This window comes from Xiphophorus hellerii, chromosome 14 (genome assembly GCF_003331165.1).
Source record: "Xiphophorus hellerii strain 12219 chromosome 14, Xiphophorus_hellerii-4.1, whole genome shotgun sequence".
In the NCBI taxonomy this organism is placed as follows: Eukaryota; Metazoa; Chordata; class Actinopteri; order Cyprinodontiformes; family Poeciliidae; genus Xiphophorus; species Xiphophorus hellerii.
In genome coordinates this window covers 22,338,630-22,352,601 of record NC_045685.1, presented here as the reverse complement: position 1 = coordinate 22,352,601, position 13,972 = coordinate 22,338,630, and the positions used below count along the sequence as shown (strand labels likewise).

At 37.5% G+C, this 13,972-nt stretch overlaps 1 protein-coding gene across 12 annotated transcripts in view; it reads left to right on the top strand.

Annotated features, from left to right (window-relative positions):
- Window positions 1-13,320, top strand: part of dysf (dysferlin, limb girdle muscular dystrophy 2B (autosomal recessive)) — an 88,357-nt gene extending 75,037 nt beyond the window's left edge. For 11 of the 12 annotated variants that reach the window (XM_032583406.1, XM_032583402.1, XM_032583398.1 and 8 more), the window contains 5 exons: window positions 6,088-6,187; window positions 9,489-9,661; window positions 10,248-10,357; window positions 10,611-10,758; window positions 10,878-13,320. In XM_032583406.1, the coding sequence (XP_032439297.1) occupies window positions 6,088-6,187; window positions 9,489-9,661; window positions 10,248-10,357; window positions 10,611-10,758; window positions 10,878-10,937 (591 nt within the window). In that variant the 3' untranslated portion in view covers window positions 10,938-13,320. The remainder of the gene's footprint in view (window positions 1-6,087; window positions 6,188-9,488; window positions 9,662-10,247; window positions 10,358-10,610; window positions 10,759-10,877) is intronic. The other variant, XM_032583397.1, reaches the window with a different exon arrangement.
- Window positions 13,321-13,972: the final 652 nt, after the last annotated feature.

Genomic DNA, 13,972 nt, shown 5'->3' with positions numbered 1-13,972 from the left:
AAACAAAACAATAATTAAAATACTGTAGATTATGAAGTCTCTGTAACCAAAAGTGCTTTAAAATAGCAGTTTCCCTGTCTAAGTTTTCCCTGTCAACTTAGACAGGGAAAACGGGCAGAAGAGGCAGGTAGTGTAAGCTAACTACTTCGTACTGGGTGTTAAATGTTTGCATTGTTTTTCAAAATGGCGGCTATTCAACGATATTAAAGGGGAGCAACTCTTTAATGACATTTTTATTTTATCATGTGATTAATTGATTTGTTGTGTCTTGGGTAGTAATGTAATTGTAACTAGCCCTGCTACAAAAGGGAAAAATTCAAAAGTGGGCGGGGCCAAGAGACACTGGGGGCGTGGCCAAAACTGGGCGGAGCAAATGAAGCACTTAACTTAAACACTTTGTAGCTATACTTAACAACTTATAAAAAAACAACTTGTGATGAATCAAGCAACTTTTTTCTTTGTTTTTTTTTTTTTGTAATTATTTTTTTATTTAGAAAGACAGATTTCCATCACATTCGTTGATCACAGCTTTACCCATTTAAGGTCGTACATGAGTATACAACCAGAGAGTCCAAGTGATTTTGTCCATACTGCCTTTCTGGTATTTTCTTTTACAGACTATTACTAATTTTTGTTGTAAACAATAACAAAAATGAACAGAATTGAACAATAATGGGGATTGCACCATCTCGAGCTATAAAAAACACAAGAACATACAAGGGCAGGGCACATAATTCACAAGAACAATCAAATGAAGTCAGATCTAATTGGTTTTACATACTCAGTCCATTTGGTCCAGATCTTATAAAACTTTCCATTTTCAACTTGGAGGGAAAAATAAATCTTTTCCATAGCATAAATCTGGTAAACAATTTCAATCCATTCATCGATAGTGGGTGGAACCGGTTTTAGCCATTTCCTTGTGATGGTTTTCTTACCGGCTGCCAGTATAGCCAGCAGTTTTTTGTCGTTATTGGTCCATGTGTCCAATTGTAAGTTGCCCAAGTACAACGTTTCACATTTGAATGGAATTTTCACATTGAATATATTTTCAATGTGTTTGTGGAACTCACTTTTTTCTTTGTAATTGAAGACTTTCATGGTGACCAAATATTACAAAACTAAACAAATTGGTCAAAATTTACAGATAATGCAGCCTTCTAGTAAAGAAGTCGGATGATATCCTCTCGTCTTTTCACTTTTTTAACATTTTTTGACTAATTATTTTACGACATTAATTCTTTTTGCATTTTACTAGAAGCTCATACTCAACAATGTTGACTAATTAAGCAATTTCCCCTTGCGGATCAATAAAGTATATATTCTATTTCAACATGACAACTTGATTTAAGACACACTTCATGTGTGTCTTGGAAAACAAACACATTTTATGTTACGTTCCAGTTGTAGTCGGAAAATGGGAAATTCCAACTTCCCAGTGGGAAAAATCAACGTCAATTTGTGACAACTTGTAAGGTGGACTTAGTGATTCAATGTGGCTGCTCTTCCTGTGGGCATTTATCGTGTTATCATTTATCATAATAAATTTCTTGATAAGAATTGATTTATTGCCACAATAAATTCCAATTATTATTTAAAGAACCCCAGAATTGTCAGTATTGTTGGTCATATTGTTGGTCAAATTAATTTCAAATATAAATTAATTTGAAAATATGATTAAATGCAGTTATTTTGTGTAGTTTAGTGACAAAAATAACACTTTTTTATATGACTAGTGTCCTAAAGGAGCATAATTATGCTTTTTACAAGCATTGTTTGCGTTTGTGAGGCTTTAATTGAAGTATTATGCAATCACAAACATATAGTTACCTAAAAAAGACATAAAATAAATTATTATTGTCACGTTTATTATTACCACAATAGTACGACTAAATATTTCATCCAGCACTATTTAAAGTCATGATATCAACTTATTCTGTGTATAATAATAGTTTTCCCATCTATCAAACTACACAGTTTAAAACTCTTGCATCAAATTTGAAGAAACTTTTGGAGTTGCAGCAAGACGCAGTCAAATCGACAGAACATTTGCTGCATGTTTTTGCCGTTTTCCCTCTCTCCCCGTTTTCATGTCTCAGCGCCGTAATTAACAGCCACTGGACCAACAGCAGTCCAACCATCACATCTGCAACTGTGATAATACGACAGCCGCAGAACGCAGCGGTAAATTAAAGGTAGACGTTTCATAATATCAGGAGTTATGGATCAGAGAGCTGAGTCAGACTGAGACAAGGTCCTCCCTTCTCGCTAACTAATCCACTGCTGCCTGCAATTAACAAAAATAATGATGTGACATTTCCACAAGGAGGAGTGGATGCCGTTGAAAGCCCAGAGACTCAACAAAAACATGCAGCGAGGAGCTAAAACAACAGCAGCGCTCCGAAAGCTGGAACAACCAGCCGGCTGTCATTTGCTTTGCTTGGCCGGACGCCGAGCCTCTTTAGCCGCTCTCTGCCGACGTGTTTTACAGCGCCATTCGCTCGCTCTCACCAGCATCTTCAATCAGGGAGCAGCTGAAAAGACAACGGGGAGTTTTAAATGAGACTCTGCTGGGTGGAGAGAGGCGGCCAGAAATGGAGTCCATGGAGACAGAAACCTCAGAACGAGGGATCAGTGGCGTAGCTTTGGTTTTACGACTGGATCTACAGAAATCTGGAGAAACTTTTTATCATAGTTGAAGATAATTTACCTTAAAGTTTTATATTTTCTATTCATTATCAATCACTTTATCCAAATATCTCCTAAAAACATTAAGGGTGACCTATTGTTGTTCCTTGAACAAGTTAGGACACGTCTGTGACCTATATCACATGTGTCAAACTCAAGGTTCGGGGGCCAAATCTGGCTCACCATAGCTTTTTACGTGGCCCTCTAAAGTCTAACAGGACACCTAAATGTAACCTTCAAAATAACATTTCTGTTCTTAATATTGTTTTATTAATTAAACTGAATCAGTCAATGTGAAAAGATGTTCAGTATTTAACTTCAAGAAGTACTTACTTAAGGCAGAAATGGCTATTTATTCAGGTTGTAGCAGTTTAACGGGTTTTATCAGTGCATTCTGCAACAACCAGCCCTTTGAGGACATTTGTGATGTTGATGTGGCCCAAAATGTAAATTGGTTTGACGGCCCTGGCCTATACAAAACATATTCAGTACATTTTTGCACAGAATAATTTTTAGATACATTTTTTTTTGCCTATTTTATGATGTCTTGTCACTTTAAATCAAAATAAGCTGCTGCTGGTCTCCCCTCCCAGTTCAACTTTCACACTACCACAGGAAAATGGCTGCAAACAGATGCGCAATTATATAACAGTACATCTTTGAAAAGCAGAAGTGGAGCTTCCTGCACAACCAATATAAGTGCAGCAAATTGTTTCTGGATGGATACGTTGGTTATATTATTATTATCAGTACTAGGACTTTAAAGCAATTATGATAACGACTGAGTTTATTCCAAAGAAAGAACCACTGACTTGACAAGCTGATAACGTCAATAAAGAGAGAAAGATAAGGAGGAATAATTGGTTTCTGGATGGTAAGTCTTTTCCAGCAGCCATTGTACAGCGGTAAAACTATTTAATTTCCCTTCGGGATCAATAACGTATTTTTGAATTTGAAAACTAGGAGTTCTGTTTTGGTTGCTAGGCGACAGACTGAGTTCCGGAGAGGTTGCTAGGTAACGCCACAGTTGTGACTCAACATTCAGGAGGTTCTTTAAACATTTTAAAAACACCAAAAAACAATAACTTATTTCCAGAAAACAGCTGGATGTTTGTTTTTTTTAATACCTGGGAAGTCAAAAGAGAGTTTTGCATAAAGGTCAATTTAAACTATTTTATTTTTGTTAGTATCGGATAATACTTTGTATTTTTTACATCAATCTTTTATTCAAACTGCTGCTTCCTCTACAAGTCTTCTCCAACGATCAATGGGATCTCAGAGAAGGAAAAAAAACAAAAAAAGATGGATTGAGGAAATGCTGGAGAAGAAGTTCCTGTACTTAGGACTCTGGCAACACCAAGAACGTGATTTATGTTGTTCAGCATTGTAGAGAACAGTTTCTCAAACTCACCTCAGCTGCTGCTCATGACAGCGGTGGAGTAATAACTTAATGTACTTGGACAGAGTTTGTACTCAAACCAAGCCAGACGTTGAACACACTTTGCCAAGGACCTAGACATTATTAGCTTCATACACACAGAGGGTGTTATGTTTACTCTACTGTTTGTCTCTATTATCGTCAAGTGTTGGAGGCTCTGGGTGTTGGGGAACACAGCAGAGCAAATTAGATGGACTGACACAAATTTTATTGTTTTAAAAAAACAGAAACAATCTAATATCGCTGTCTTTTCCTGGAACAAGGCTGCAAGCAATAAAGGCAACATTTGTTTTCCTGGGTTGACAGGAGGATGTGTGTACGAGAGCAACTTTACAGATTCAGCTGATCAACACTAAGATAAAATAGCAAGAAGTGAGATTAGCAACACAGTCAAAAGTGACTTTAAGTAAATATTTTAATATTACATTTAGCTGCACAATATATTGAATAACAGTTGCCATCACAACGTTGGTGTGCGGAGTGTCAAACTCACAAAGAACAGCTTTTAAATTGTCTGTTTTTAGCACCATGCTAACACTCACTACAAGTGGTGTAAGAAAGTTTTGATTGAGTTTTGATTAAACATGTAAAAAATTTACCTTTTCATTCGCATTAGCTTATCTCTGGCTAGCAGTTAGCTTGATTTTGTCTGTTAGTTTGACGCTAATACTGTGTTTGAACTGATTGAGTTTGAAAATCCTTTGATTTGCTAATTGTTTTGGAGCTAGCTAGTGTAAAAAATGCCAGCTGTTAATATATTTTTGCTTTATTTTATGTGTTCAAAAACAAAATGAGCTTAATAGATACATTTACAGGATCCTATGTGCTGGCAGCCATATTTGATGGGAAACTTGGTTTTGTTTGGTGGTCTTCGACTTTCGCAGTCAGAATTCATCAAGGTTTTGTTCTTATTTTCACAACTGTGAATTTGGAAAACTTGACTTGTTGGATATGTGATGAGGTTTCTTGCAATAGAAGGCTGAATTTGATGGTATAAGTACAGAAATCTTCTATATATGTTGAAAATTGTAGATTGTCAGGAAACATTGTGCAAATCTGATAATTATGTTGCGTAATTAAGATAGTTGGTCCAAAATTCAGCAAAAAAAAATTGTTAGTACTAAGAGCACAGTTGGATTAGGCTTTCCTTTACGCTGAAGCAAGAACATAAACTAATAATTGTTCAAAACTTCAACAAAATGGGATCAGAGCATAATTTACAGCTGTATTTTTAAAATATTTGTGGCAAATGTTTTGAATACTGAACCATTCTCAAGTTACTAACGTCACACTGGTAGGTTGCTAAGTGCTGCTCTTTGCTTTGTAGAAAACCCTGAATAATTTTAGGAGTAGCGACAAGCTGACATTTGCTACAAATCACTGCAGATCCATTTAAGTCCATGTGTGAAAACCAATATTTCTATCAACTCGACAGCCGGCAGAGTGTCGCAGATGGAAGGAGAGGAACCTTGCAACAGAGTGAAGCCGATTAGCACCAAGATGAGACTGGATCAGATCCTGTCTGGCTGTTTAGATGCAGGATCCTGGATGTGACTCTACACTCATAGGCAGAAACAGTGATGTCAATGCAGCGCTGCTCCAACCTGAAGGAAGGAACGTTGGACCAAAAGAAAACATCAGGACAAACATGGCGCCCAAACACAAACTTTTATTCTTTTTCTGACCTGAGAGCAGATAATCAATCATTAAGCCATGTTTGGGTTGGATTTTCCTTACAGCTTTAGTGTTTTGAACCTAGAAAACAGAATTAAAAGCTACATTGTGTGCAGTATTTACTGTCTTAAAGAGACAGTACACAATGAGATGTCACATTATGCTGGTAGACATAAACCCAAAATGTGTATTTGAAATGTTGAAATGATGCTTTATCTGCATGTTATGCATGGAAAATAAAGACATGATGTTCCTAATTATGAATCTTTTTCTTGTTTTCTGTGCAGGAACATTTCTGGAACATCGATAAAACTGAAACCAAGCTGGCTCCTAAACTCACCATTCAGATCTGGGACAATGACAAGTTCTCCTTTGACGACTACCTTGGTAAAAAAACAAAACAAAACTCTAATCATTCATGCTTGTTTTACCAGTGTAGTTTACACCGCTAAAGTACCATCTCACTCTGGAAAATGTTGAAAAATGCTACACTCAGCTTGGTATAAACCTCTGTGATCAAAATGTAGAAGCCCAAGAAGAAAGATGCAACAATTAAGATGATAAACGAAGAAGAAAAGTTAGGAAAATGTACTTAAAACTGATGAATGTAACTTTTATAAAAAATATTCTTGTTGAAGCTGTCATCATGTTGTGACAGTTTGTTACCAAACAATCTGTAAAAAAAAAAAAGGATGGTGTGCTAACTAGAAACAACCAATCAGAGCCAAGAGGCGAGTCCCAGTGCTGCCAATCACCCTAGAGTAGTCTGTTGCGAATGCTAAGGCTAGTTAGCATAGCCACCAATAACAGCGGATAAACGGTATTTCTGTATCTGTAAGTTGTTTCTCTGCCATTAGGACATTTAACATCAAGTACACGAGGCGGATTGACAGCGCTAAGCCCCGCCTTTTGGCTCTGATTGGTTACATTTCTTCAGATGGCAATATTAGTTCAGCGAAGAGGTGGATGAGATCGATCTTTTCACAGATTATCTATCTCATAACAAACTGTTACAACATCTGACAGTTTTAACAAATATGTAAACAAATATATATTCTTTATAGAAGTTACTGCAGCTTTAGCTGATTAAATCATCACGTAATTCAGGAGCAGCAACATAATTTTATGTTTCTTTACTTTGTGCAGACATACAGTAGTTCTTATAGATGACACTTTTTACTGCAGTTCTTTGATAGATTTTGAGATTTCTACCTGTTTTCTTACGCAGCATTGTTTGCCAGTCTTTGCTGTTTTTATTTCTTTAGATATTTACTGACTCATAAAAATCATTTGATTCATTTGAATAGTATGTCATCTTGTCTTTTCCGTTTTGAAAAGGACCGATGTGTCGCATCATATTGAACTTTAATTCAGTGATTTTGATTGATTAATTACGTCAATTTTATCACTTTTAATTGTTTAAAATAATCTTTACATACAAAAGTTCCTAGCGGGACCTTTCTATTCCCGTGTTTCTGGTACGCACATAAATCTGACGCACAACAACATCCACAACTAACATCGATAGACGACGAAGCTGCTTCTCTTGGCCAACTGGGAGTTAATTTTTCTTCAAAAAAACAATCTGATTGGACACTGGAAAAGACTGTTATTGTGCTAAAAGGAGTTAGCATTTTAGCTAAGCTATTCAAGGCTAAATTAGCACCTGAATGCTAACATGTAGCAGCAGCACAGACGTCCTAAATGCTAATGTCAGCGTCCAAAGTTCACATTTTTAAAAGTTACAGGAGTTCCTGAAACATTTGAAAACTGAGTTGCACCAATTTTATGGTTTAATAACATAAATAAAAAATTAAAAACAAAAAATATTTCTGTTGTTGAGCTTATATAATTATTCAGTAATTTAGTAGCAAAAAGTGGTTTTTGAAGTGAAAATGTTGCTTATTTTGTCAATGTTTTCAATTAAAATGCAATTAAATGTTATTATTTAATTGCTTAAATTGCATTTATTTAATAGAAATTGTGAACGGCACTAACAGAAAAGTAAAATATTCTCCACTTAATAAATTTACTCTGGCGTAAAGTTAGATTTTTCTGTTTTAGATTATTCCCCAACAAGAACATTTAAACCAGGGATGAATAAAAGTGGTGGAAGTTGCACAAATGTTTATTTACATTTATTTAAATGAAACCAGTTTGTTTTAAAGATCATACCAGTTTTGTTTTCATACATTCCTGACATTTTATTTCTGCTGCAGAAACTCTAACTGCATCCATATTATTTTCCCTCTAAGTGAATTAGAATCACATATTAGAGCCTTCTGGGGGAGACAGACACTTAAGTCAATTTGAGTTTGACATCCAGACAGATTTTCCTCCTTTCTGGCAACGGATTAGGGTGTAAACCAATCCCAGGAACCATATGTGCAATGTACGGACAGCTACTGTGATAACATTTATCTTTAGAATTAACACTCTTTCATTTCCACTGTGTCGGCACTTTTGGCCGGGAGGGAGACGCTCATTTTAGTTTTTTTCTCCACCGAAGTCAAGCTGTCAAAATTTTGCCTTTCCTTCACCCCTGACTCTGCCTCAACCCCGTCTCTTGAAATAACTCAGTTCGCTCAAAAAAAAAAAAAAGGAAAGAAAAGAGAAGCGTTCTGTGCTGCGGCTCGTTCTGTGCTGCGGCTCGTCCCTCTGCGGCGGCAATACGATGAGGAAGATGAAGAATCCAGATTCGGAGCTGTTCCTGTCTGTCACCGTCTCGCTCGGCTGCGGGTGTGTGGCCACCTCAAAGCATTTTTTCCGTGCCTGCCTGTCTGCAGCTCGTCGGCTCGAACCGCCGATGGTTAATCTTCCTGCGCGGTGTGAGGGTCAGACGCGAGCCGCTTTCCTGCAGACACGCTTCTGAACTCCTGCTAGCTCTGGAAAAACACTTCCAGTGGATGCCTGGTCTTCCTGCAGACCTCCATACTTTATGTCAACAAAAACTAAAACTTTAATAACCAGCCTTCATCGCAGGATCACCTGTAAATCACTCACAAGCCAATTAATCATCATACGGACCAAGAAATGGATGTAATAAAACCAAACTCTGGGTTTTACAAAATCCATCCTTGCTAACTGGGATCAGATCTCAGTTGGCCTTTTGTTCTGGCCTCATCTGCTGGATTTACTGTTCACTTCAGACCCACTGTAGCTTCTGTTGATCTTTTTCCCTGATTGGTTTGTAGCTTGACTCCCAGTAGTTTTCTCCGATTAGCAGTTAGCTCGATTCTAATATTGATTCTGAGTATATGTTAGCTCGACTCTAAATAATTGCTAGCTTGATTTTGAGTAGCTGTTGGCTCTGATTGGTTGTTAGCTTGATTCCAAGTGTCCAAGCTAATCAGTCTGTGGTTAGCAAGCAGCTTGAGTCTAATTAGCAGTTAGCTTGACTTTGGATCACTCTAAAGAGTTGCTAGCTTGATTCTGAGTAGCAGTTAGCTTGACTTTTACTAGCTGCTGGCTTGGTTAGAATCTGATGTGTGATGAGGTTTCTGTTCATCAAAGTTTCTCCAGCAGCGGCACCACAAACATGTAACCCACCATTGTCGGTACATATCATGTGTTAGGGTCATAGGTCAGGTTAGTCGTTGCGCTAATATGTCAACCTTTTTAAAAAAGTAGATGTTTTTTGCTCTCCAGATGAATAATCTGGTCTTAAAATTGCTGTAAATGTGTTCAGGCCACGTGGCGATGGACTTGAACCACATGCTGCGTCCTGCTAAGTCCCCAGAGAAATGCACCCTGCAGACACTGGACCAACCCACGGACAAACTGGTGTCTCTGTTTGAACAGAAGACGGTCAAAGGGTGGTGGCCCTGCACCTGTGAGAAAAACGGGGAGAAGATCATCGCGGTGAGGAAACAAGCAGGCGCATTGATTTCTGTGTCGTAGCTTCAGAAATTTGATTCTTTTTATAACGACTTTGACTGTTCGGCTTACGTTTACACTGAGCTACTTCTGCAAATAAACAATGCAGAGTAAGATTTTAATTCCACTATACAATCTGTTACGTATTGAGTACAAAATAAAACATGTTACTCAGCAAACAGTAGACAATCATAAACTTAGCTACTAATAGAAATAAATCTCCAGTTTTATACTTATCATGGACCAAGGTATCTAAATCAAGGGAATATAATCATAAAACTGCTTGACTGCTTTAAGGCATTAGCTTTTAACAGCCTTTAGCAGCTGCGATCTAACATCTTCTGCAAAGATGCTAATAGTTGCTAGCATTTATTCTAATGGTGGTTAGCATCTAGGCTAGCGAAATTACTCTAAATTCTTACTGGTGAATGTGAGTTAGTGCCACAAAATAAACAACCAAAATATTAATAATGAAATAAAAAAATGTGGGGATATCTCTTTTACTAGTTAGTTAGTCCTAGGTGCCATATGTGAGTAACTAGGAGTCTGAAAATGAACGTTGGTGTTTCAGGGGAAGGTGGAGATGTCTCTGGAGATAGTGACGGAGCAGGAACAGGAGGAGAGACCAGCCGGGCTCGGCAGGGACGAGCCCAACATGAACCCACACCTGGAGGAGCCTCAGTGAGTCCCTCAGACATTCAAACATCTGCAGAGAAAATGAAAATATCCCTTCCTCACCTTAGCTCCTCTGCATCACATTAACAGTAGTTAGCATTTAGGCTAGCAGCAGTTATTGGTCACATTACTGACAGTTAACATTTAGGCTAGCAGCAGATACGGTCACATTACTGACAGTTAGCATTTAGGCTAGCAGCAGATACGGTCTGTCTTACCTCAAGGCTGATGCTCCTCTTCCTCTTCGTCCTCCTAACAGGCGTCCTGAGACGTCTTTCCTGTGGTTCTCCTCCCCCTATAAGACCCTCAGGTTCATCGTGTGGCGGCGATTCAAATGGTTAATCATCCTTTTCATCATCCTCTTCCTCATTTTCCTCTTCCTCGGTGTCTTCCTCTACTCCTTCCCGGTGAGTTTCCGTCTGTTTCCCTTGGCAGGAGCAGAGAACAAGCTAAACTAACGCCAAACAGACGTAGAAAATAAAATATGTCCTTAACATGTTTTCATCTTTTTTGTCTGGTTTATTAGAACTATGCTGCCATGAAGATGGTTGGACCGTTTGGACCACCCAAAGCTAATGGTCTATGAAGAAGAAATGTGAGAAATGAGAACAAAAAGTCAAAATTATAATGGGAAAAACATTTTTGAAAGTGAAAATCATGAACCAAAACTCTGTACCTTTATTATGTCCCCTACATCACGACCCAACACAGATTTATTTTAGCGTGCGCTAACACAGTTCTCTGATGAAACAATTCAGAACATCTGCATGATAAAAAACAAACAAACAAAACATTTTTAATGCTTTAAGATGCAAAATCAAAGCAGGCAATAACACAAAGATACTTTATTTATCCGAAAGAGAAATTAAATGTTGTTGCAGATGGTGACGCTGTGGTCAGGAAGAATCTCCACTAGCAGTCAGTCTTCCAACGCACCTGTAGAAGCCTCTGACTGAAGACTGTTCCATGACATCCTAACAGCTGAATGAACAGCAAGCAGAGGTGATTTTCCACAGTATAACATCCTGAATGACATCGATTGTTTTTTGCTAGCAATGCTAATCCACCTCATTTCCTTTGCTGCTCCGCTTTAAGTAAAGCCGAGCAGAGAGATGTTAGAGTAGGGGATATGATGATGTGATTCTTCTCTCTCTGCCTCCTTTTTCTACTCCTCTTAGATTTGAGGTCAAAGTTCAGGTGTTATTTGAATTTTTGAGATGCTAAACAGCTGCTTCTAGTTGTAAAAACAATACTTTGTTGCTATGGTTACGCATCATAATTGTCCAAAAGTAGAAAAAAGAAAAAAGAAGGAAGAGCAAAAGCCTAAACTGTCCAGACTTGAAATGTTTCAACCAAATGAATTTTGAACAAAAGTAAGACGTTGGTTTGTTTTGCTCAGAATCTCGGTGATGATGCGTTCGGGTGTTGTGGGATTTCTTATTAGAAACAAATTAATATCTCCTTTATTAGCATTTTACTGTTTGCCTTCACTTAATCGTCTTTATTTAATTTAACGTTTTTATTTCTGCTTCTTTTGTCTCTTAGTGTTAGTCGCCTTTCTACTCCAGGGGTGTTCAATGTGCGGCCCAGGGCCATTTGTAGCACTTACTCTGATTTTTTTGTGGCACCCAACTTTTCATTTTTAATCGTCGTAAAGTTATTGACATAATTTGTTTGCAATTAAAAATATTAATTACAATTCAAAGTATTGTTTTTACAACCAAACTTTTAGAAACTTTCACTGAAAAGTTGATTGATCTGAGCATAAATCAGCTCTTATTTAATTTACTAAACTCTTCTAAATATATAGCAAGTATTTTAGAAAAAGTGACCCAAATCCTGGTCTTGAATACATTTGTTCATCTCATCAAAAAATGATGTAAAAACTAAATTTTAATGTAGAAAATTATCAAAATCCTTGTTAATGAATGAATAACATCAATTTCCTACAAAAAAAACTAAACAACCACGCTGCTTTATTCACTTGACTTTAGTCATTTGTATTTCATTATTATTTTATTGTGGTAAAATAAACACTAAAAACAGCTAAACAAACTTTGAATCACAATCTGCATGTTTAAGTTATGTTCCGTCTTTGAGCTCAGCCTAACTAACAGTAATGTAGCCTAGCATAAACCTGTCATTATCCGGCCTCTCGGTCCTCGGGGTTCAGCAGGTTAAGTCTCGGATTTGTTCTTGTTGATCTCAGAGCTTCGGGTTTATTAGTTCAGAGATGAACCAAGTTGATATGAACTCATAACGCTGCGGTGTGTAGCTGCTACAGCAGCGCCGGTCCAATAAAAACAATCAGAAACGTTTGGATAGTTTAAACATAAAAAAATTGTTCAATTCCCAACAAATCTTTCCCAAACTGGATCAAAACAGCCTTTAAATTTACCAAAAATGTTCAGAATCAAAAGACTAAAAATAAGCAAAACATCCAGATTTGGGAACGTAGCAGGATGCGTTCAGGCGCAGAAACAGTTTCGTTTGGTTTAGGCAGTGGGGGGGGACTTTACACTCAGGTTTTACATTAGCTAAGTGGTGGGCACACTTCTGCTAATGCTACTAGCGCAATCCTAATGCCACTGCTAAACACTGCAGAAACACAAAATCTTAATTCATTTTGGTTTAGTTTCTAGAGCAAGTATCTTATTTAACTTGAAATAAGACAAACTAACTCAAAAGTAAATTTTCAGGAACATATAGAGACTTGTTTTATGTAAATAATTCCTTAATATTGATGAAAAAGTTCTATTGACATTATAGCCAAATTCAAGGTCTGCATCCTTGGAAGAACCCGGTCTACGTAGACCGGGTTCTCCCAAGGCCGTGAATAAACGTCGGCCGGAAGAGAAAGGCTGTGATTTCGGACAGGTCCAGCCTCCACCAACTGTCCCCGCCCCCACCTCAGCGTAACTCATGTTGCCTAGCAACCGTGACAGCATGAAGCAGAGAGCAGCGAAGAAGAAAAAACAACGGAGCTCAAGTTTGTTTATTTGTCATGCATTACTCCTGATTTCTGTATTATTCTTCACCTTTTATTGTAAAGGCTGTTCCGTAGTAAAAAGGAAATCTGTTAGTTTGATTCTAAAATGTTCAAACATGTATTGCACATTTCTACCAGGAATAAATATAAGCAAATTATTCATTTTCAAATACTCTCCAAATCTTGGATAAGCCTTTACAGTTAAATAAAACTAGTATGTTTGCAGGCTTAACTTTAATCAATCAAACCGATTTGCTCAGGAATAAATTAAATACTTTAGTAAACCAAACATTTTATAACTAGATATTACCTGTCTGGATAATATCGGTGTTTAACTTCCACTCATTGGGGAAAGCTAGCGGGAGTTTTTATAACAATGTATCAGGAGTCAGGCGTTCTCCTCCGGTTTACCGAACCTGAAGCTCCCGGCCAGCTGGCCGGGAGCTGGCTGTTAACGCAGCGGGAGCAGACATGTCCGAAAATATCAGAGCAGGTTATGTTTTGGTGAACCGAGCAGATATTTGAGACTAACACGCTGACATTCTCGCCTAAAAACGTTGTACAAAATCACAACGTTTTTAGTTGTGTCATTTAAAGTGTAATATAACAAAATTATTTGCCACTCTTTACCG